The sequence below is a fragment of the Crocodylus porosus genome, unplaced genomic scaffold (genome assembly GCF_001723895.1).
Source record: "Crocodylus porosus isolate Cpor-Errol unplaced genomic scaffold, CroPor_comp1, whole genome shotgun sequence".
In the NCBI taxonomy this organism is placed as follows: Eukaryota; Metazoa; Chordata; order Crocodylia; family Crocodylidae; genus Crocodylus; species Crocodylus porosus.
This window is the reverse complement of record NW_017728914.1, coordinates 31563221-31587879: the sequence shown is the minus strand read 5'-3', so window position 1 is coordinate 31587879 and position 24659 is coordinate 31563221. Positions and strand designations below refer to the sequence as shown.

The following is a 24659-nucleotide window of genomic DNA, read 5'->3' as shown; positions in this document are numbered from 1 at the left end:
TGGAGTTTAATGTACTTGTCTGGATTTCTTCCTGCACTGGGTCAGGTGGTATTGCAGGATTTCATGGGATCCAAGGGATGGGTTTCATGGAACTTGTCCTTGCCACATGCTTCCCAGGGAGCTGCAGCATGTCAGCTGGTTTCGAGGCCGTCTTTGACTCTATGCACAAGAGCATCAACCAGGGAATAAGAAAAAAGGACCCAATTCATCAATCTGCACCTTCCCTTCCAGATTAAAGGAACAACTATCAAGGCGATTGTTTCTCTAACTCTAGTTGGCTTGAAATAAAAGCAGAGTCATAAAATCAAAGCAACGCTGAAGCACCCCTGGAATTGGTTGTAATAAATTGGCTTGCTGCTCACGGCAATTACTGGGGTAGTGAAAGGAAACATCCCATTTTTCACTGGGTAAGGTATTATTTGATGCCACCTACAGGCAGTCTGCTGAAGCAAGCAAGTTCGGAGGAGTAATGCGGAACTTCCTTTGGAGCTGCAGACCGTATGGAAAGCACTGACTTCCCATGGGGGGCTTTATTTCAAGGGCCACCTCTGAAGGAGAGCAATTTGTGTTAATTATCGTCACTGCCCCCTGCAGTCGTCTGGGCAAAGGTTCAGGCAAACCTCACAAATGTCAAGTCCCTTCCTCACCAGTAGTTTGCTGGGTTAAATACACCTCCACTGTGCTACTTAGCACCTTGTTCCATGATCACTCACTTTCCTTTCAGGTGGAGAAATGAACCCCCAAGCTGATTGATCCAAATCCTTCTCCTCAATGGCTGGAGCAGAAATGCCTTCCTGGAGCTGTTCGGCAGAGCAGCATGGTGTGCTTGTTAAGCACCAGTGCAGTAATATGAGGGACATAAATCTTTGGGCTTAATGAACTGACGGAGCAGAGAGAGTCCTGGCAATGAGGCATTAATTGTGGGTACTGGCTGGCGTCTGGCCATTTGTCCACCCATGTCCTGCTTCATGTTGCATTGGGACTGCAACCAGCTCCAAAACCTTTGCACTAAAACTCCCCCTTGGGCCTCACCTGTTGGTTCTTTTCACACGAATGGTTCCCCTTGCCGGCTTGAAGTGCCAGAGGTCTGCGCGTCACTCGGTTGCATCTCTGGAGGTTATACCCAAGTAGAGGGAGGTGAGGTAATACGAAGTGAGGTTTCTGTGGCACTGAAAAATGCTTTGGACACTAAAGCTCAACTCAACCCACGCTAAGGCCTTGTTTGGGGTGGAGCAGTATCTTGTATGAGGACCCTCAGCTGATCTAACCCACCCGCCGGCTCTCAGCGTAGTGGGAATTTCAGGAAGGGAAGGGACCAGAATATGCTATCCTCATTATAAAGCCTGTTGAGCAAGTTGATGCACATTAGAGTTGCCTACAGGCTGTCGCATCTCTCCATGACACCTGGCCTTGCAAAGAGATCCATGGGACTCCATGCTGATGTTGCTGTCTGGGGGTGCGGGCAGTTGGGCCCTCTGCAAACAAGCCATGCCAACTAGCTAACTGTACAGCATCTGCTGTGCTCTGGGCTTTCATTTTAAAACTGAAGCACTGCTAAGCAAAGGCTAATTTTATTTTGGAGGCTATTGCATTTCCCACGGAGTATCTTATTGTTGTGCAAATATTTATATTTACAAGTTATCTTTGCTTAGCCAAGAAAATCTGTGATGCATTTAAATGTTAACAAGCAAACCTGAACCCACAGTTGAACCCACATGACTTTCCCTGCTAAATCTGCCATGAAGGAATTTGCCAGGCTTTGCTTTGGGACTCTGCTCCTCAGAGCAGTTTCTCAAAATGAAAACTTTGTATTGATTTCTGCAGAAAGTATGCTAGGAAGAAGAGTGGGCTCCTTCCCTGGCTGCCAAATCAGTTAGTTGCCATGACTTACATTGTAATTTTGTTCTGCCAAAGTTTTTTTAAGCAAATCTATGGACATGAAACATGACAAGCTCCAATTCTTTTGTAAATTACTTTTTTTTTTCAGTTGTGCAACCATCCTGTCTAGTAATTTTCAGCGTTTAGGTTTTTGGCGCAGAAGATCTTCAAAACCCAATTTGTTAAAGAAATGGAGCCATGAAATTTCATTTCTAGATGAAGACCTTGTGTGTGAAATTTTAGAGCAGATGGGAGCATTTAGAGACCTAATTCACAACCGTAGGGCATGCTAAGCTAGATTTGTTTCATGTATAGGAGCCTATCGAACATAAATGCAGCGTAAATATTGTAGACTTGTTGAAGAGACAGAAATAGTCTCCATCTCAGGATGTTTTTACCCCTTTGCTCTAATCTCTTGCAGGCTCGTATAGATAAGCAATAGCCCCAGTGCAAACACTGGGTGGCATAAGATTGAGGACTGGTTCTGGTGTAATGCTCAGGCATTAGAGTTGCCATTTTGCACCACTGTTGTCTTGTGCCAGTGCTGAAACTCTGCATGTGGTAGTTGCTTTCCTTTAGCAAATTGTCTTGTTCGTTTTCCTGAGTAGCGGTGGACAGCTGTTGAAGGAGGATGACAGGCTGCCATATGTTGAGGGAAGATTTCCAAAGCTGCCTAGAGGAATTAAAGCTCAAATCTCCAAAAGGAGATTTAGGTGCTATAACCAGATCACTGAACGGAATACCCGATCCTGGCAAAAAAAGGTCCTCTTAGGTGTTGGCTGATGTCTCTATCAACTGGGACTGTGATTTTTCCCATGCTCCTGACCAGTAACGCTATACTGGCAAAATAAGTGCAGAGCGGGGCTTTCCTCCCACTTTGCAGGGAAGTGGTCTCATTCCATATTGCCGCTACAACCATAGTCGCTGCAGCAATGTGCAAAGTTTAACTATGGCCATTGCTGGTAGGATCCAGGTTAGAGACATGGAGAGTCCTGTTGCAGGTGAACTCCCTACTCGGCATGCCCTAACTCCGTGGATTTTGTCTGTTAGTTTGTTTGTGAATCCCTTTTCATGGGGGCTTTTGGGAATTGATTCTTGCAATAATTGCATTTAAGCACATACTTAATGGTCATGCTGTGGCATTAGGCAATTTCTGGTATTATTCATTTCATAAGTAAAACCCATGTCTTAGGAAAATCTTCGATATTTTTTGCTAATATGCTGAATGACAGATAATGATTCCAGCATGGCCATGGCAGGCATACTGGCAAGCAGGCTACACTTACGCTCTTGCAGGAAGAAGACAGAAGAACCAGTGCATTGGTTTTGCAGGACAAGGTATCGGTCATCTTACAAGTATGTCTGCTGGTATTAGGGCTATTCACTATTAAGCCTGCTCATTGAAGCCAGGGGTCTGCTATCAAAAGTTTAGCTGGTATATCTGCCAAATCCCTTACAGGCAAAGCAGCTTATACCAGGATATGAGTTGTTTTGCTGGAAGAGTTTATACCAGTTTCCCAAAGCAATCAGTAGAATGAGTGGAATTGTGCCACCCGTAATGCTTTTTGTCAGTATGAAAATGTCCTAAAGCATCACACTTGCAACAAATCCAGTTACACCAGCAAAAGTTTAGCTTGTAATCCTGTTTCTGGAACCAGTCTCAGTGCACTGAGACCATCACAGACCGTGGCTCCAGAGAGCTTGTGATGCCAGCCCCTTTGAACAGCAGTCGCTTCTCGCCTCCTGTGTTCTCATGCTGAAATCCCACGTTTCACCCTATTTCGAAGCTGCAGAGAAAGAGGTCAAAATGCATGCGTTTGGATTTGTTTAAACTGCCTGTAGGATTTCCCCCTGCTCTACATGGCAGGAAGCACTTAACTCTGGGAGAAACTCCCAGGCCGGGCGAACCGTCCTCTTAGCAATCTCCACATTTGTTTACTCTAGGCTTTTTTTTTTTTTCAATCCTAACTGTTGTTAACACAAGCGCATCTCTGCCAGCAAATATGCTACTGCAGTGGAAAGGCAAAAGGCCAGCTAACTTGGATATTGTCTATACTTGCTCTAAGTATAGTCAGACAGTGGGGAGTTGGTTTTTATCATCTTGGGTTGTTGGGGTTTTTTTTTTAGAGAAAACGCATGGAGTGGCCTCAGTCTTACTGGAAAGAATCAAGCAATAAATGTGGCATTGCCCATATGTGATACAGGTTTTTCTGTTCACTGGGAAATCAAGCTGCGCTCTTACCTCCTGGCTGCTAATGGGCAGAAACTATGTTACCTGCTTGTTAGCAAACTAAGGGAAACCCTAAACTTCTCATAGATTTTTGGGCTTTTTTTTTTTTTAATTTATTTATTTCAGCCATCTGCTAGTGATACGCTACCTTCACTTTGCTAGCTGCAGGGTAAGACCACACTGTATTTCCTCGGACGCTGTCAGAGTGCAAGGAGCCAGGGAAGAAGAGTGTTTGGGAGCCAGCTGACAAACATATTCATTATTGTTCAACGCATTCATTATTGTGTTTTGATGCTGAAATACTGCAGTACCCTGATGCTTCTGTCACTTGGTGCACTTATCTGAGCAATTCAGTGTCTGGGGAAAAGTCATCCTTGTCCAGAGCAACAAGACTTCGGTGCCACTTCTGTGCTTGCTGAAGGATTGAAATGGTTCATTAGACCTAGACCTGGCCTATGAGGCAGGCATTCATCCTTTGTGCATGTTGGGGGAGAGGAGGAGAAATGAAGTGCTGTTTAAACGCTCTCTGCCTCCCCATTTTGAATGGCAAAATGGCCAATTTTTTCTTGTTTCAGAACATGTATGAATAAAGCAGCATCCTCTGGCATTGAAATGCCACATGCCAAAAGTAGTCATGGAGCCAACATTTAGGGGCCTAGTACACACTGCAGCTCAAATCCTGCATGTTGTTTTACTATATTCTATACTTAATGTTCAAAATATAAGGAAGCATGCTTTGACAGAGCAGGCTGGTTCCCAGTTTCTCCAACGGGTCTGTGCACATGCAGGTACCGCTTAGTGGTAATTCTGCCATTTACCTCTGACCTGTGTTGCCTGCCTCTGTTCCCTAATCCATCTCCTCTCAAACTACTTGTGATGCTGCAAACCTGAAGGCTTCGAGAAGGTTCCCTTGAATCGAACAGATGCAGAAACGTGTCACTCCGAATCTGGAGGATTGCTCCCCAAGTGTCATTAGTCTCAACTGTCCAAGTTTCAAATGGGTTGTCATACAGAGAGAGTGTCCCCAGCCAAAGCCCTGCCAAATTTAATAGGACAGGAATGGTGCTTGGACTTTGGGCTTGTTGTACTGAAGGGTGAGTCTCGCCTCACAAAGAGGGGAGCATTTTGTTTTTAAACTACCTAGAAGTCCAGCTAAAGGCTCAGTCTCAAAGTACCTAGCGTAGAAGTCACATTTGCATGTGCTAACAGTGGCAGCATGCGGATGCTTTTGATAATTCAAAGCTTAGACAAAGCAAACCACATTTTCAGAAGCTGCCTATTAATTGGCATGTACGGTTTTTAGACCCAATAAACTTTCATCTTTGCTTGGGCAGTTGTCTGGATAAAGTGTAAACTCACTTTAACTCAATTAATGCCTTGTCCCCCCTTACCCACCCATGGATTTGGGTGGTACAAATAATTGGATTTTGAAAACCTCAGTTGTGAGGCCTGCATCATCTTGACTGCTCAAATGTAATGGTTCAGATGAAGATCCTTTTGAAAATCTGGTCTGAGCTGGCTTTTGTCATATATTGGCTATTAAACAACTTCCTTCAAATGCTAACCTTGAGAAAGGTATTGTTCTCCTTTCTGGATGCCACTTTGTGCATTGGTACAAAATAGCAAAGTAAAAGCAGCTGGACTTGGATTTTACATGATTTTTTTCCCCATCCTTAAATCCTTGAGGCTTTGTTTTGTTATATTTTGAAAACTGGAATTGGCTCCAGTTTCCGTATTTGCTTTATATTTGCTTACCAAACTAAAACTAGCTCAGCATGCTATAGGAATTCTTCTCGCGTGTCTGCTTACCTTTCATGCCCTAAAAAACAACAACAAAAAAAGGAAGAACCACTGGATAATATTATTCTGACAAGATTAAAACATCATAGAAAACCCACAATTTGTGTATTTATCATAAAGGCAAAATAGAATCTCACTTTGTATAGATCTCTCTAAAGTACATGAATGTGAGAACAAGGTGCATCTAAAGCTGCTGGTACTTTGACACGCATCTCCTTTGAATTCCCAGAGAAAAATCAATGTGTAGCACTTGTAGGTGATTCTTTCAAATAGATCTGAACAGCTTGGGTTAGAAAAGGGGCTGGAGTAAAGTACAGAGAATGTGATTTTTGAAGGTGGGAAAGCTTTTGATCCAGTCCACAAGTCTGTAAACTTAGAGGCAATTTAGTCACTTATATTAACAATTGGTGCCAATCACATATCTTTAGATGAACTTGATTGGGGTGGGGGAGGGGGAGATTAAAAAAATGTCAGTAGAGGACATTTTAAGCCACTTTAGAATTATTATGTATGTAAGGATTGGCCCTTGTTTCTGGTAAACTGCTCTAGGAATGATTTAATTAATCTGATAACCAGTAATAGAGGCACAGCACTTCATCATCTGTTTTAACACATTTTCCTAACACAATTGTTCCTATTCCAAACTTTTCATGCTACATCTCTGCAGCTGCTGCAAACTAATATTTGGAACAGCCAGCCGGGTGGAGACTTTTTTAAATGCAATCCATGAGATCCTCTTGCTCAGTTTTCATCTCCCCCACCCCCCTGCCTTAACTGCATCAACAGAAGACTTTGAGCAGAACTAAATCTTTACCCTAATGTTTCATTTAGAAAACATGGAACAACTTGAGTACATCTTGTTGTGTAATACACCGGTCCAAATTATGTTTGCTTTAGTAGTAACTCCAGATTTACATCACTGTAATGTGAGAGCAGTTTTCAGCCCCGTGTGTTTATAGAGAGATGCTGGCAGATGAACCATATGTTATACACATGTAGCCATGATGTGCAAATCTGAGAAAGAAAAGAGTGCTGGCTCTAAGGTATAACGCTGTGATTCTTGCCCTTAATTTACAAGATGACACAAAGCTACATCCTATTCAGGGCTGAGAACATACCCAAGATCAAAATCACATGTTTGAAGACACAAATGACATTTTCCAACTTTGTTTTTATCAGTATGTGGCTCAAAGTGTTTGCGTCAAGGTCTAGTTGTTGGGTTTCTTACATGATTCAGTGACATCTGCTCACCAGCACTGAAGAAGGGCTGAGCCATACCAGACATCCATTGCTAGCAGATAGCAGATAGCTCTGCTGAAGAGTTAGATGAGGCCTCACCACTGTTGTAGCTATTCTCCAAAGTACAGTTGGCTAAAATCAAAGGCCCTGGTTCAGCAAAACAGTTCAGACCATGCTTACTTCCATTATTATCCAATAAAGAACATGCTGAAACTTAGGCAGATATTTAAGGTGCATTGATGTTTTCTGGGTTTGAGCTATTGAACTATTCTTATTGAGAAGTAGCTGACCAAGAGCCAAAGGCTTTGCATGGGTTGTTAGGAAGGGTAGCACTAGTCTTGTGCATGGGACAACCACTGTCCTCCCAACACTTACATTTCCCTCTTCCCTGAGCATCTTGCTTTACAGCCATGGGCTAGCCCAATACATTTAATGCAGGGGTGGGCAAAATGCAGCCTGTGGGCCAGATGCAGCCCACCATGCTATTCTATCCAGCCTGTGGGGCCCCTAAAAAAATTTAGAAAATTAATAATTATCTGCCCCGGCTGCCTGTCATGCAGCCCTTGATGGCTTGCCAAAACTCAGTAAGCGGCCCTCCACCCAAAATAATTGCCCACCCCTGGTTTAGTGGTTTACAATGGCTAGGTACAGAACAAAGATTGCTTCCCAGGAATCAATAGTAAATAGATCTGCATGTCCCAGAGTACTTACCACATTTCCTCTGGGAACCCTAAAATGGGCGGATTTAATGGATAATTAGAATTGCTAAGGCCCAGGTTCTGTAGGCATTTGTGTAGCTACCTAAATTTCTAGGACCACTGTAGTGAGAGGAGCTGAATGTGTGCGTAGACCTCTGCAGAATAGGGGCCCAAGGTGCCATCCTGCTCCTAACTACAGGATTCTCGGCACGCTTTGTGGGAGTCCGTCTCCTGCATTCAGGACGGTGCATGCCCAATAAGACTTGGGTATAAAAGCTTTAACAAAGCTTAAAAAATTCCAGTCACTTGTGGGGTCTGTCCTGCATCCTGGCGTACCTCCCCTAGCCAAGCACATTCTGCTCATGGACTCTGAGAGCCTGAAATTCCCAGAGAGATCTGTGCACTGTGCCAAAAAAGTAGCAACATATTCTTCCCACTAAGCCTTTTGTTTCCTTTTACGCGCCTTTCCACTTTCCCTGTCACTTGACAACACTGATTGTCCTCTCTTACCATACTCTTAGTGGTCTGAGAGAGAAATTTAACCAATATATCCTCTGTCTTAATTAGCGTGTTTCTTAGAACATGACTAAAACTGTTGTGTTTGTGACTTAGTCCTGTTTTTCTAATACAGTATCCTTGCTTTTCTCTCTTTTTTAGGGGCCTCTTGGTCTGGATGGCAAGCCTGTAAGTAGAGCTCTAAGTGTCAAGTGTGCCATGGGTGTATTTCTACTTGCTTCATGAGAGAGAAGCACAATTCCAACACAGTTATGATGATCTGTGATACAACTATGCATGAGACAAGGTTGCTGTGTGATTTCTAGCACACACTGACTTACCCGTGGGAAAGAAGTCATTGGGGCAGTCTGATTTACTATCCTGTGGGTGGGCATGATCATCCAGGTGCACTGCAGCACCCATGTGGGACCCTGCTGTCTCTAGCAGAACTAATCATAGTATGTAACGACAAGTCTATTGATAAGATGTTGGCAATGTTGGGGCCTTTATGGGTGTTTTTACTCTGAAAGGTGATTGTAGCATTGGCATTTGGGAGTTGCATGGCTTTGGGGTTTTTTGCATCCAGTGTTGCTCACTTGCAAGTGAACAGAAGTGCTTTCCTAACTGCCCCATGAACTTAAGCTGGGCCCTTTCCTCTCTCCACACCAGCTCTGTAAAGATGTGCCAAGTTCTATCCTTGGGAGCATGTGAAGAGCCTTGTTGCAGTCCCTGACTTAGCACAGGTGCAAGGGATTGTCCTTCAAATGGAACTGAGGAAGTAACGCTGCTGATGCAGAACCGAGGGCTGCCTCTTAGCTGGGTACCAGCAAGGCAAAGAGTAGGGAAACACTGCAGTCACAAGTGAGCAGATCTGCCTAAAATCCTGGTCGCTAGATGGGACCTCATCATAGAGGATATTTACTCCAGAACTGCTATTTGTGCATCTACTTATTTTGCAGTTTGCTTTTATATCACATTTCCCTCCATATTCACTAGAGGACACCATGTGGACCCTTCTCAAATGATAGTCTCAGAGCAGCTCTGTTTCCTACTGAGAGAGCGAGCAGAGGCTTCTCCAGTAATTTTGACTGAAAAGCTACTCTAGCCATTTGTTGCTTGCCAGTTCAGGAATGGTTCATTAGGGCTGCAGATACACTGCACCTTTATTTCTACACTGAAAAGAAGCTGCCTGATTTTGTAGTAGGAGAAAAATGATCAACCATCCAGTCAAGGGGTCTCTACCCAGCATTCAAACTGAATATGAACTGAACTTTTTTTAATCATTTGAAAAAGTTGGTGTTTCCTACATGTATATTTTATAGTCACAGAGAGAAAGAGAGTCAATCAGTCAGTCTTTTTTGGCCCTCCCAAATGGAGAAATATTAAAGAAAGAAATTTCACAAGAGAACCAGTTCTCCTATGTTTTCCATCCCTATTTTAAAAATTTGAGGAATGGGATCTTCTGAAAAGAGTTACAGGCTAGATGTTTAATGCTCACTTCTCCCTGACATCCATATACACAGGAGACTTTGTGCACAAAGTTGAATATAGACTGATTTTAAAAAATAAGGCAGGGAAAAAGCAAAGTCCAGCTCTTCAAATGGCCAGATTCAAACCAGGATGAAAGACCTCTTCTCATGAAAAGCAAGGGCCAAGAGTGTCACCCACGGCCAGTCTTGAAGCAAGGGTCCGTCCTGACCTTCTGCCTCCGACCCATGCTCTATTGCGTAGGCTGTTGCTTCAGCATATGGCATTTCCTGCCATCCACCATTACTTGTGCTGAATACAAAATACAATATCACTGCTGCATTTTGGGCCTTGTCTGACAAGCGCATCAAAGCACATTCCATGGCTGCTCTTTGAGGCTGTACCGTATCTCCTCTTTCCTGTCTCCTTGGAAGAAACATGACATCAGCAAATTGGCCAAGGAAAGTGCCCCGTCCTCCTTATTTATTTCAAACAGATGTGTTATTGGGCATAGCATGGTTGTAATGATACGCCATGCATGCGTTTCTAGAAGTGATTTAATAGTTCAAGAAATGCCTTGTATCCAGTTAATGTCATGTGTCCTTTGGATGTTGGCTGATGGTACTTTTTTTTTTCTCTTTGACTTTTGGGGTCCTCTATGTCAAGAGGAAACGTACGATTTCACTGATGTGTCTTAGACCTGTCCCTTTTGGGTAAAATAGCTTGTACCTTAACTTCAAGAGGAGAAATGTAGAGGAGATTGTGGGTTGGGAGGATTAATTCTTTTAATCCTGGTTGTTAAGCAGGAATGTTGTAACAGGAATACATCTGCCAATGCCTGTGCTAGTTACTTATTTTTATTTTTATGTTTACAGGGACCTCCAGGACCAAAAGGGGAAAAGGTACAAAGTTAAGCTCTCTAAAACCTCTCTCCCAAAACCCTGCTGAGAGGGTTAGCAGATAAGTGTGTCATCGCCATTACACTGGCATTACCCTAATGTGCTGCAGTCCTGTTGTATCATTTTTTCATGATGGAGGGAGAAGCCGTAAAGCTACATTCTCCCCTTACTTTGGAAACCCTTTGCAAGGGAAAAGGTACAGCAAGAAATACTGTGAAATATCAGGGTAGAAACAGTGCTGGGCTCTCTCCTCCGAGGGAAAGGATTAGCAGATGTGCAGGAACAGTTCCAAACAGTAGGGTTCAGGCGCACCCCTTGGCTTGCGGTTTGGGATGTCCACATACCAGCTGCTTCTCCCCATTCCTTCAGCAGCTCAGTAGTTCTGTGGCTGTTTTCTCCTATAAGCACTGAGCTGGGACAGCCATAGGAAGGCGGTTATTTCTGGAGAGAGAAATGCTTTGCCTTTGACGCTTGCTATTTGAACTCTGATTGCTGTTCTTCCCTGTTTTGCGTAGGGTGAACCAGGAGACTTTGGCCCGAGGGTAAGTACTGAGAGCGCTCGCTCTTTATCTAACCGGAAGGGATAAAGGGAGGCAGAGGTACATGCAATGTGCCATTGCAAATTGTGATGCAACAATGGTTTGGGAAAGGTTTTATATTGCCCTCCAGGTTCTAATGAAGAACTGGAGAATTAAAATAGCACCTGAGAGCAGATTTCTGTAGAAAATGCATAGGATCTGCTTTCAACCAGAGCATAAGGGCTCTGTGCTCACAGCGATGAGAAAATGGGACCCAATATATCATGAGGAACAAAGTGGTGTGGTGGAGACACCAGATTATTCATGGCTTTTGCACTGTATCTGCGAGTGGTGGTTTCATTACCCCGTAGTTTATGGAGATTGGCTGAGCTGGCATTCCTGGGAAAAGGCAAAGAAAGAACATGTCAAAGCAGTGTTGCAGGGTGAACTGGGCTAAGCCTAGAGGCCAGGCACAGGGCCGATATGCAGTTGGAGGCTGGTTCAGTGTTGCTTGGATGCATGGCCTCTTGGAGTCATAGGCAAGTAAAGCTGGCAAGGACCTCACGATCTTTTTTCTGTGTTTGTGCAGCCTAACATAGGCAGCTTGTAGCGTGCTGGGGGCAGGGGTGGCAAGCTCATCTCTTCTTCAGACCTCCAGCTTGTGTTGGTGTTAGAGCCTACCTCTTGGTACTACACCGTGGCGTGGCTTAAGCACCGCATGTGACAGGGGATCTACCACCTTCTGACGGGTTGGCTGCTTCCGTCAGTAATTGCAGCTTCTTTCCAGCCTGGAGTTGTCCAGCTTCTGCTTCCAGCCTCTGTATCTTGTCATGCCTTTTCTGCTAGATTAGAAAAGCGTTGGGAGGAAAAGGAGGACCAGGCTGACCAAAGCCAAATACCAAGGAGTGGCCTGCTCTGCTCTGGGTACTGCCACAGTTGTGGGCTAAATATGAAAGCTCTCAATGAGCACTTTGAAACAAAAAAAACCAAAAAGGTTTATGTAACCGAACAAAAAGGCTGGAAGCGGTTCCCAGCTGTTGTCAGTTATGCATAGAAATAACAGGCGTTTCAAAGTGCCCTTGTTATGAAATAGCCTGGTGCCCCGGTTCCCCAGTGCGCTGAGGCCCTAGGGGACGCCTGACTGTGGGGCCTCAGCACCACTCTCAAGTGACCAGCCTGGCCCTCGAGGCTTGTGGTCCACAAATAAATTTAAACGTCTCTGGCTTTGAAGGCACTTTGGTGCTGCTCAGCACCTCTGCTCCCGTCCCCGAGGCATGCAGCCTTCTGATAGCATCTGGCCTAGATTATTTTTACTTCCTTCATTTAGTCTGTGACATCACTACAGCCTCTGTGGTAGCTTGATTTCCTTGCTGATAGAGTACGTCAGGTCATGGTCAATCCTGTGCTCTGCCATTATTATTAATTACGATGTTTATGGTCATGCCTCAGGGCCAGCCTGCATGGTGCTAGGCCTCATTGGAGATGCAAAGGAGTAATTTCTCCCTGCCTTGAAAAGATCCTGTGGAAGAAGGTTAGGACACCCAAGCAGAGCAAACAGCACAATGGCAACAAATGCCATGGCCATGTCGCAATAGTTTGGAAGGAAGTTGGAAGGTGGGAGATGGGCAGTTTAGTGAGGAGGGGACCTGGTGAGTGGAAAAGGTGTTCTTTTTTCATTTTAATCAAAAGGACCAGGGGAAAAATGGTTGAATTTTCCAGCGTGGTAGCCAAACTAAAAATCAGTTGTTTTCTTGACCCTTTGTATCTCCAGAGGCCTGTCCTGCTTCTCCAGCTGCTTCTGCTGGAGTCTGACTGACTCCTTTCTGCATATTTTCCCTCGGGTGCCATGTAGCATGAGATAGACCACCTCAGTCCCACACTCCCCAGAACGAGGGGTCTCCCCTGCACAGTTTGGAGTCTTGGAGCAAACCAAGTTGTTGGAAGGAGCAGCGAGCCAAGGAAAAGGCAGCTGAAATAGATAAACCAGGGTAGGCAAAATACAGCCCGCGGGCTGGATGTGGCCCTCCAGGCACTTTCATCTGGCCATGGTGCCCCCCCAGTGAATTGCACCCTGCCCAGCCCTTCCATCCACAAGCACCCATGTGTACAACCCCCTAACGTGCCCTATTGGGCCTCGCTCCCACCCTCTTGGGTGGAGGAGCTCTGCCCAGCCAGCAGCGCAGGGCAGCAGGTAAGGAAGCAGTGGGGCTGGTGTGGGGGTGGAGTTGCAGCTGGGTGGAAGCAGGAGCTGCAGGTGCGTGGCACAAATCCCTGGTGATACGCCAGGCTCTGCTCCCTTCTCTTGCGCAGCGCTGACCAGGGCCTTGCCTGCGCTGGGCACAAGCAGCCTGACCTCCGCACCTGCTGCTGCTGCCAGCAGCTGGGACTGCACACGATGTGAGGAGTGTGTGGGGGGTCCCTAGACTCCCCACCCTGCCCCCACAACCTCCCCAGATGTATACAAACACCCCAACATACCCTATGCCCCCCTATACAGACCTTCCCCTCCCTCCACACACTCCTCCCCACCCCCAAACAATATAAAATAGTGACACTTTATTTTGGAGTTATTATGCAATCTCTTCTATATACAATACACAATCACAAGTCATGCCAAATATGTTTTGTATTAAAATTTAAATATAGTAGGTGCCTGACTTCTAGTGTATGATTTTTTTTTCTGGTTCTAAGATGGCAACCCCCTCCCCACCCCCCCAGTGAGTATTTGGGCGGGGGAGCAAGGGGAGGGATTCCAGTGGCAAAGGTCAGGGGATAGGGGGCAGGACTTGTGGTCCCAATGTGGTGACCAGGGGGTGGGGCAACTGTCAAGAGGCAGGGCTACCTATGCTGCCAACAGCTTGCCAAAACTTATTAAGTACCCCTCCGCCCAAAATAATTGCCCACCTCTGAGATAAACCCTATTACATATAAGAAAAAAATCATTCACGAGGGAAGAGTCGTCATTACCCAGAAGGTACAGAAAGCTTAGGAAGATATTCCAAAGGAAATTTTTTTTATCAACCTATTAAATATGTAGGTAGACTTCCCAAGAATATTGGGTGCAGACAGAAGTGACGTTTGTCATATGATTGACCCCCTGAAAGTGCTCTACAGCTGTGCCATGACATATGTGCATGGCTGCAGAGGGCTTTCAGTGGCCTATTGTGTGACAAGTTAACCCTCATCAACTGAGGGATCAGATTAAGGGGCTCTACTTTTGGGCCCCTTAGGGAACTTCTGGGAACTTCCCTAGGGTCAATCTATTGTGTGATTGGGGCTGAGCTGGTGCAACCTAGTCCAGCCCTGCCTCTGCAGAAAGGGAGGGGGAGAGGGGAAGGGAAGTGAGCTGTATGCTGGGGTTTGTCCACCCTGGGCTGGAGGGGCAGGGGGCAGGGCAGGTGGATTGGAGCCCCCCAGACCCTACCGGCCCCAGCTTAGGCTGGGTAAGCCCACACCTCACTCTTCCTCCTTTCTCCCTCCTCCCTTCCTGCAGACAGCACGGGAGCTGGGAAGGCAGGATGGGGTTAGGGAAGAGAGGCTGCTAGTGCTCCTAGTGTTCGATCGGCTCCAAAGTGGAGCTTGATTTTCCTCCTCCCACGCCCCAACCCAACAAGTGAACATCTGTTGGCTCAGGAGAGTGCAGGGGGCAGTGCTTTAATTCATGGCACTTTAAATGTAAAGCGCCATGAGTTAGAGCGGGGGCCTGCGTGTCTGTTAGCTCCCATTGTTACTCTTAAACTAATCTCTGTTATCCAATTTTAATGTATTAATTATGCTATTGTACATCATTTTGTTTGTACTGACCGTACAAACAGGCAGACGTGTAACATGTTTGGGGTTGGTAGACTTTGAAATAGATGTCTGGTATGCTTTCCATTTTGCTCCTGGGAAGTAGAGAAGGTGCTCAAAAGTATGTGAGAATTGCTAAAAATAGGCAGGAAATGACAGTTTGGCTAAAAAGTGCTTGATTGACAACTTATTGCCTTGGTGGGCCTGACTTAGACTTCGCATCTGGCTGCATCATGAAGGTGTCAAGCAGTTGTGGACTGCACAACTTCAGTCTCAGGCCCGTTCAGTCGTACAGTACTTCAGCCTCCAGTGCAGCATTTGGCAGTGAATTGGCAGTACAGGCACTAGTTGAAACAAAGACATTACCAGTAATGTGTGGTGTATCTCTATGGTAGGTTCAGAAGCTAGACATCTTTGCTGACTAGCTATAGACTGCATGATGAACCTGTCATAAATGTTATCGCAGACTATAGTTGAGACTCCAGTTGGAAAAGTCCCCCCTTGAACTATTCTACAAGAAACAATCGTGTGATCTGTGTTTGCCAAACTCAGATTGCAAGTAAACAGTTGGAACGCAAAACTCATTCAAATAAACTTGAAGCACTGAAAAATTGTGTGGGTGTGTGTATATAAAATATGGATGCTTTGTTGTTTGGATATAAAATAAGCATCCGAAAAGTATGTTTAAAGCTGAGCAGGTTAAAGGAAGACAGTCCCAGAAATCAGGTTGCCTCTGATTTTTCCACCACCACAGCCTGTAATAATTTTATCACGCCTGATAGGTTCAAAGTACAGTGCCGGGTAATTTTAGTGGTAGTTCAGAGCACGCATCTCTGCAAGTCTAGCCTGAGAGATGTTACATCATGCCCTGCAAAAATGAGGAACAGTCGATTAGTGGTCAGCTGTGGAAATGTTGCCAGCCTCACATAGGAACATGTGGGAGAGGCAGGGCTAGGAGCCAGCTCTGCTCCTGGGTGGCATTCGGCTGCCTTAACCAGGCAGCTGGCCTTTCTCTTCCTGCAGTTCACTTGTTTCATTCATCACCTGCCTTCCCGCTTCAGCCATAAACAAGGCAGGGTCTTACAGATGGCAGCCTCATTGACCATGTGGCTCTGAGACATTCCCAACCATGGGCCCGAGATCCTGGGAGAAATAGGATGTGATCATACAGTTAAAGACTCAGCGACGGCCTCTTCTTACATACCCACGTGGGAGCCAAGTTACGATTAAGAAAGAAAGAGGGGACGTAAAATGAAGCTAGTAGGTAATACGTTTAAAACTAACAGCGTGTCATTAAAGGGTGGGCTGCATTCCCACCAGATGTGGTAGAAGCTGACAGTTTAACTAGACTCAAACAGGGACTGGGCACATGCTTAGAGGAAAGGGGCATCAGGAGCTATTCAACGCGGCAGTGAGGGGCATGGCCCCTGAATCGGAGCTTCCTAGACATGAAACGCTGGAGGCTACAAGTGGAAGAGGAACAGTGGAAAAAACCTTGGTCATACCCTGTTCGCTGTCCCTTTCAGCAGCCGTTCTCTGCTGCTGGGCACAGGAGATTGGGCAAGAGGGACCTAGGAAATGGTAGTTATGTTCTTCCATTAAGATGATGTGGGCGATCCCAAGCCTGGCAGGAACTAGTGTCTGAGTTGAGAACTTAAAGTTCTTGTAACACAGATGTTTGGATGTAATGATAAATTCACAGAGGATAACTGACAGCTACCATTGTCCTTTTGTTGGATTTAGAAGAAACAGAAAAACAACACAAAACAGAAGCCTGATCAGACAGAAATTATAAGTTACGCAGTAGAGCAGCTGAAAATAAATGTCACTTACATATTTTTTTTTCTCATTTTGTCTGGGATGGTTTAGACAGGGATGATCTTGCCTCAAGGAGTGGGTTGGAGAGGTCCCTTTCAGCCTTGTTTTTCTGATCTTGATGTCCTGGGGAGAAATGTGAATATGCATGTCACTGAGACCACATTGCAAAGCACCGATGATGCTCTGCGGTGGGTTTCCAGGGAGTCATCCCCGCAGGAGGATTGGATTGTTCCTTACTGTGAGGTGAATCCAAAATAACTCCCTGTGGTCAGAGTTACAGTTAGTTGTTTAAATGCTAGAGAGGAGAGTCAAACTGCGATGCAGTCAAAAGAGATGGAGGGAGATTATGACAATATTTCCATTTCAAACCACCAAGACAGCTGATAACTCATTTCATCTCACTGTTCATTGCACGCCTTCAAAGAACAGAAGATGCCAAGCGGCTTCCCACGCTGTGTCTGTGTTGGTTGAGCTCTGCTACATAATCTCCTAGGGTAATGCGTATCCCTATCTCCACAAGGGTTGTGTAAAACAAAACTGGAGTTCAGTTTAGCCTCAAAGGTTTAAACCTGATTTTAAACGAGCTGCAGAGGAGGTAGGAAACAGCAGCCTCTGCCATTGCAAAGGCCAGATGTGAACAGTGTAAAAGCAATTCAGGTGCAGGCAGGGACCAGGTGGGATTTTTGAAACCTGCCTCAATATTTGTCTCCTCTGAGTTGGGGGAAAATCCCACTGATGCCTGTCTTCATTTTTAGGTAACTAAATAGCTTTAAGGTCTAGCCTGATATAGGGGCGGATCTGTGGGGGCTAGGGGTATGGTTGCACTCTTTTGCTGCCGGATCACTGCCAAGAGCTCCTGTCTCAGCTGCCGGACACATGCACAATGAAGTCTTGCCACCAATTCACTGTCCTGAGTTCTCTACTGGCTTGGTACAGTGCCCTTTGATCTCCGTCAGAGTCTTTCCATCGGCCCAGTGACAGAGAAAGGACTCTCATATCATAACTTTAATGTCTGTACATTTGCCCTTGAAAATATCCTTTTCTCCCCTGCTCTGTTCTACTGGGAAACCACACTCCTCCCCAGAGCTCGCTGCATTTCAGCGAGGGCTGAGTCGATCCTTCCATGTACAGTTTGGGGGTAAAATATCCTTTGGCTCGTTCAGATTTGGTTAGGAGCTTGCTTTTTTTGCCCCATCCAGCTTTGTTGTCCCTCCTTTTTCTGAGAGTGGCTTGGTGGGAGTAACTGCAATGAGACCAAACCCGGATGTCCAGCAGACCCAGGAATCCTTCCCTTCCAGCTCCCGGCCTTATCCGTAAAGCAGGGTTTCCAAAGCCCACACCAGCCATCTCTGTGTATGTTCAGACACTCAAGTAACACGAGGCTTTCAGGCTTTAGTCCCTGCGTACGAACCATATTCCCTGGGGCTGGTAGAAGAGGGAGTTGGCCTGCGGGCCAACTTTGCTAGTGGCATTTAGCTCAAAGCTGACCTGCTTTTGCCTCTAGCATGTGTTGGGATGTCTGGGATTGTGAACCGTGCCTGGAGGGGTTGGATGTCACGTTCCCTGACTAGGAATCGGACAGATGTATTCTTTAAATGGTTGCCAAACCTTAACCTGGGGTTCCTTCTAAACCTCCACCATCCTAATGACAGGTTTGATTAAATCCTAGGCGTTTTTGGTTTCAAGGCACTAAGGGAACATGTTCCTCTGGGTCGTGCAGGAGTCAAACCAGTGCTTCAGGAGAAGAAGCGTTTATTTTGCCTCCCTCTCCAAACAGATCAGCCCGGAGGTTGAATGAGTGCAGCAGTGAATGGGGACAGGCTCGATTAGATAGTTCTGCGTTGTGTGGAGCTGAGAGATGCACCTGTGGCTCATAGACCAAGGAAGACATTTAATATTCATTTTAGCTCTGGTTAGATGTGATATTCTTTCTCTCCGGGATGTACTTTCCATTGTGTTGGGTTGTGCTACCACATTTGTTGTATAGCGACACATTGAAATGGAGGACCCCGTCCATCTGGGCAGCTCTGAATGCCTTCTTTTGTGTGATGTTAATGACAATCCTTCGCTCTCCTGTGGCTTACCAATCCTCCCGTAGATGCAAAGACCTACAGCCACCACTGGTGCTTTTCCTTAAATATGTCCTTACACATCCCTTGTTCATTCCTTATCAAAGTTATTTTTGGAAGATAATATTGACTGAGCCTTTTGAAAAATCCCCCCCACGCTGTAGCTTTCATCTTGACTTCTTGATCTTTCCCGCTCCGCATCTCCCTCACCTGGCTTAGATGGTTTTTCCTCGCCACAATCATGGATTTCTTTCTAACGACCAGTTTGGTTTTACTCGACGAATCCTAAAGGTAGATGTTTTGAAACTGCTTCCTCTGGCGTGCTGTGCTTCCTCCTGCCTATCTTCTTTCTTTCCTATCTGGTAGCACCTTGATTGCCATTTTATATCATAAATATAAGGAGTGAAATCCAGGGATGCTTCCTGAATTTGCACTCAAGCAAGAACTCCATTTGAGTTTTGTGGGAGTTTGGCCTAAATAAGACGGGAGTGAAAACTAAAGCCTTGAGCTTGTGTGATTTGGTGTGGGGAAGGCATAGTCCTAGATGCAAAACTTGCACCATCTGCACAACAACAGTAATTACAAAATAACATAGAATATTTTCGTAGGATCCTCACAGGCACCCTTCCTTTAATTTTTCTTTAGGCAAAATTCGGTGGGCAGTCTCTTGACTGAAACAAAATTGAGGACAGTATGTAGAGTTTGCAGTAGTATCTTCCAAAGTGCATAAGTGATTATTGGAGCACAAGTCCTATCAAAAGTTTTGGGGATTTGTGTCATTGCCCCTGATTTGTGGATGGACCATCTTAAATGCCGGTGTCTCCTCATCTTGTTCACACTGCCCAGAAGTTTACACCCCAGACTTTCATGGATCTCTCCATTGTGGATTCCATGTGTTCAAGTAATCTGCTTGCACCATAGAGGCTGGGCAGCTGGTGCTCACCAGTGGATCTACAGCTAGTGATCTGTGCCATGGAATTCACTTTCAGGTTTGGAGCATACCTCCTCCTGAACCTCATCCTGAAGAATTTGTGGATGTTTAACTGGAACAATCCTACACAAGATCCTAAACACTGCAAGTGGAGAGATTGTTAATCTGTTGTTATTCCCACAAGCAAAATGTGGTGCAAGTTGAGTATTTTGAATCGATTGCAGTTGGACTGTAAAGAAGTTGCTTAAATACATTTTGATCTCTCTGCATGTTTGGTGAAGGCATGGTTTGGAGTTTGTGGTGTTCTCTGCAGACATTACGACTTAACTCATGTTTTCCATAATCCTGTTTGCAATGAGGCCCAGTCGCGTAGGATGTATTCAGACAAAATGTGTATCGGAAGGCACTGGGCAAAATCCTGATGGAAGGAGGAGTCAGGTACACGTTGTGACCCAGGTACAGTCCTGCCTGCATAGGGATGGCAGGACTGAAGGCTGGCGTTAACATGCACTGGGGCAGCCTTCAAAAAATACAGGCCACCTCCCAGGGCAGTGCTGGCTTTGTCGGGGCTTCAATAGGTGACCTGGAGCCTAGGTTTAGGTACTCCAAGTTGAATGTGTTGGCCTGAGTCCCCACTATATAACTTGGCTGGTCCCTCATGGAGAGGAAAAGCAGTATATCTCAAGGGAGCTGGACTTCTTTGGGGCTTGCCCAGCAGCCTTGTACTTGTATCACAAACTTAGCCTGGCAAATCAAAGGCATTTCCCACATGCCCCTTAAATGCCCATCTTAAAATCTTTACCACCACTCCAAGACAAGACATCCAAACTACACTGATGGTGCTACCAAGGCACCAGTCCCCCACCCACGTCCCCTGCCAGCAACTCCAGCACTCAGGGCATACCATTTGCCTCTTCGTGTTTTTTGTCACGTCATAACATTTGTCTGAACTTCTTACAGGGTGATCAAGGTCGAGATGGAGCTGCTGGCCCACCTGGTCCCCCTGGACCGCCAGGTGCAAGAGGGCCCCCTGGCGATACAGGCAAAGATGGCCCCAGGGGACCACAAGGCCCTCCCGTAAGGAACAACAAATACAAAGAATTTGCATTGTAAGATGGATAATACCCACAGTGCACTTCAGCAGGATGCTAGCGGTGACAGGTCAAGACACAATGGTGCAAAGGGCCTGATCTGGCCATGTGTCCCCAACAGTTAGTGCTAAGGATTGTTTGCTTCCTGTGTGCCCTCACCATGCAGGCAAGGCTGTGAAATGAGGCCATTTAGCAGTGTGCCAGTAGCCTGGATTACCAGCGATTACTGAAAGGCTTTCAGGAAATGGGTACAATTCAGCTCTCTGTTCTCTCCCACCTCACCCAGGCCTCCAAACAGCTGCTTCCAGCAATTCCCTGAATGTAGCCTGACAAGGATCTAAATTCCCTAGTAGTTTGAGAAATTATAGTATTTAAGTAGATGAAACTAACTGTCAAGGAGAAGGTATCATCCAGAGAGGGGGAAATGGGGAAGGGACAGATAGACATATTTTCTAGTATTCGTGGCAAAGAGCTAAAAGTTAGCAAATATATATATATTTTTATATTCAATCAGGTTTGTACCTCTGTCCTGATCAAGAACCTTCACCAGCCTGGTTCTAAATCTCCAACTCATTAACAACTCATTAAAATTCAGGGTATAAAATTAATAAACCTTAAAGCAATTAGTTTTGAACATTCTGGATAATGAAGGTTGCTGGTGCAGATGGCAATAATCAGCTTCACTGAATTGCTAACCTTTCCTTTCCCTAGGGCTTGAAAGGAGAGCCAGGAGAAGCCGGTGTGATGGTTAGTATTCAACGTGCAATGCTTGTGTTGGCACTAGTGGATTAAGTCTGCTTTACTAAACACGGGGTGTTTGCTTCAGCTACACATGCAGTTTTTGACTTGAATTCTCTTATTTATGTCAACCTATACCCCCACACAGTAAATTACTTTAATTGTGCCATCTCTTGCTAATTAAGACAAAAAAGTATGGCGCTACTGTGCTGGGTTGGACCTGTCCAGAGATGGACAGCTGTCAAGCTTGGAGAAAAGTTTCAGGATCCTGAATAAACCAAGTACTGCCTTGGTACTTCAGCTTTCTGTGTTGTGCCAAAATTAGGTGAGTCCTTTCTAATCAAAGCTTTTCTATAAATATATCCTTTGTCCTTGCTCCAACCACTCCTGACTCTCTCAGTAATACCTCACTTTTCCAAAATTTGGATCATACTTATACAAGGAAATGCTTATTTTTTTGCCTCCTGAGAGTTTATTTCCATCAAGGCTTCATGCTTATGCTACAATCTGAAAATGAGTTTCACCAGGAGTTAGCTGTGAAATTTGAGACTAGAAATTGGCTGCTGTTCCAATCCTATGCACCGATGATGGATGAGGATTCAGTGGTGTCACAGGCTTTTCCCCAAGGCAAAGGGTTTTTTTGTTTGTTTGTTGTTGGGTTTTTTTGCAGGGGGGTTGTTGTGGGGGGTTTTTTTTTTTTTTTTCAGGAATGGGTTTCTTCTCAAAGCACAAAGTAATCATGGGTCACTTTCCTCCATTGTCCCACACCTTTCTTCTGTGCTTGATTTTCTATACCATGTTCTTGGAACCACTCTTCTATGGACATCAGACCTTTTGCACATCTTTACCATAGGATACAGCTTGAATATACCAGAATGTATATTTAAAACAGCTGTCTGCCAACTGTGGAAGTAAAAATTGAAGTGGGACAAAATGAAAAGTGCTAAGTATTTTGTACGACAATACACCAGTAATGAAAGAAGATAGAGGGAAGAATCAGTTCTAAGCACTGAACCCTTTAAAAAGAGCAATCGGCAAGATAGTAAAGCCTCTGAAATGCAGGCAGAGGCTGATGCAGGAAAAGGTATGTTCAGTCTCCCCAAGAGAAACGGGAAAAGAACCAAAGGGGAGACTGTGAAGAGGTTTAATATTCACAAATTGACCATGTTGTCAAAAAAGATATATGAGGGAGTCTACTTTAAAACTAAATAATCCAACTCAATAGGACGTCCTGCAAGGGCTTTGCAGGCGCTACCTGGATTCATTTGGTTTGGAAGTCACCATAGGCGGGGCTCTTTCAAGTAAGAGTGGTCCTGTTAAACTAACCCATCCTGTTGCTTCATCCCTGGTAGATTATTGGTAAACATTAATATTGTGCAGGTTCTCAGTTGACAATAGTTTAAAACTGGTAAACCACAGAAACACCTTTATGTTGATCATTGTACCTATAAAAGAGGTGCTGGGTGGCAGGAAGTTCTTAAGCAGGTAACAAATCGCTTGATAGGATATTTTTCATATATAAAATATAATCATAAAGAGAGAAGTTTATTATTCTGGGTCCTGATTTAGAAAACCTTTGAGAATAGACATAGTCACAATTAAAAGCAACAGACATTGGCATCTTTGCCATTTTCCACAAGAGTGAAAACATTTTGAACGGATGTTTTTGATCTTAGACACTTCTTCCCTGATATTCTGATTCGTTTGTCTTTTTACAGGGTGTAAGGGGACCTCCAGGACTAAAAGTGAGTACTAAATAGCTTATTATATCTCAAACTCTAACAGGTCAGATCCTCAAAATGTTTCCACACAGCTGGGTAGGGTTGCGCCTGGCCTTCTTTCACCTAGATGTGAACTCCCCTGCATCAATCCAAGGGAAGAACGCCAAAGAATCAAACTGGCCTTGAAACAGTAAACTTCCCCATTTAAATCATCATCTTGGCAGGAAATATGCAAGTTGTTAAAATAAGAGGAAATAACACTTGAATGAGAGGGTGTTTGGGGTTTTGTTTTTGGTTTTCTTTATGTACGTATACATGCACTTTTGGCATTTCGGGGGAAGATGTAGATCAACAGCGCAACCATATTTTCACCACAGCAGTTAATTTTGAGCATGCATGTGACTCAAAAAATGCATTATTTGGTTTCACGTTACTGACTTGCCTCCCTTTTCTGTTCTGTTTTGTTTTCCATTTCTGAAGGGTGAACCTGGTATTCCAGGGGAAAAGGTAAGAGGTTGATTTCTTCTTCCTTCTGTGCTGTCCACCACCCCAAGAAATGCTTAGTGAAGCGTTTGCAGAAACAACGTAAAACGTTCTAGTCATGGTTGGTTGCACTGATTCATTCCTTATATTCTCTGGGATTTCTAGCATATGTTCAATTAAAGAATAGCAATCTTGTGACCTTGAAACACAGACACTGTTGGGCTGCCAGGATGTTTTTCATTAGGATGATCCGTCCAGGAAGATTAGCCCAGGAGACCAGGAACAAAAGAGCAAAAACGCTCCTTGGGAGAGTAAGTCTGGGCCCCCTTGCTGGGAAATCAAGTGGATGAATCTGTGAGAATGGTGCCCCACAACAGGCTGGCATTGATCTATCTGAATCTGATGGGTCTGACCAAGCACAGAGATCTCAGTGGAGCCTCCTGGTTACAACTGCAGCGTACATAGGGTTTTATACACTCTGACAAGGAGGGAGACGACCAGCAGAGGATCCTGGAGCAGCACAAGAAGATGCAGCTATTACCCGCTTCAGCTGCACTGCTCATACACGGCGAGCTCTGCGCTCACTGCCTGGTCAGCACAGGCACCTGCCAAAGCAATGACTTCTGAGCTCACCAGCTGATCAGGGTCAGGTCAGGATGGGGCCCCTACTTTCACATGGCTCGGGAGCCCAGGGGATGAACGCTGCTTGTGTTCACCTTTCCTCTTCCTCCCCTTCCCTGCTGAATTCAGCAGCAGTGGACAGGAGGGCATGATTGGCAGTGGCAGTGCTCACCC

At 45.2% G+C, this 24659-nt stretch overlaps 1 protein-coding gene across 1 annotated transcript in view; it reads left to right on the top strand.

Moving 5' to 3' along the window:
- COL23A1 (collagen type XXIII alpha 1 chain) overlaps positions 1–24659 on the top strand; it is a 284371-nt gene that overhangs the window by 239050 nt on the left and 20662 nt on the right. Inside the window, exons 5-11 of the mRNA XM_019535162.1 lie at positions 8503–8529; positions 10683–10709; positions 11222–11248; positions 20792–20908; positions 21634–21669; positions 23379–23405; positions 23862–23888. Coding sequence (XP_019390707.1) covers positions 21667–21669; positions 23379–23405; positions 23862–23888 — 57 coding nt within the window. The 5' untranslated portion in view covers positions 8503–8529; positions 10683–10709; positions 11222–11248; positions 20792–20908; positions 21634–21666. The remainder of the gene's footprint in view (positions 1–8502; positions 8530–10682; positions 10710–11221; positions 11249–20791; positions 20909–21633; positions 21670–23378; positions 23406–23861; positions 23889–24659) is intronic.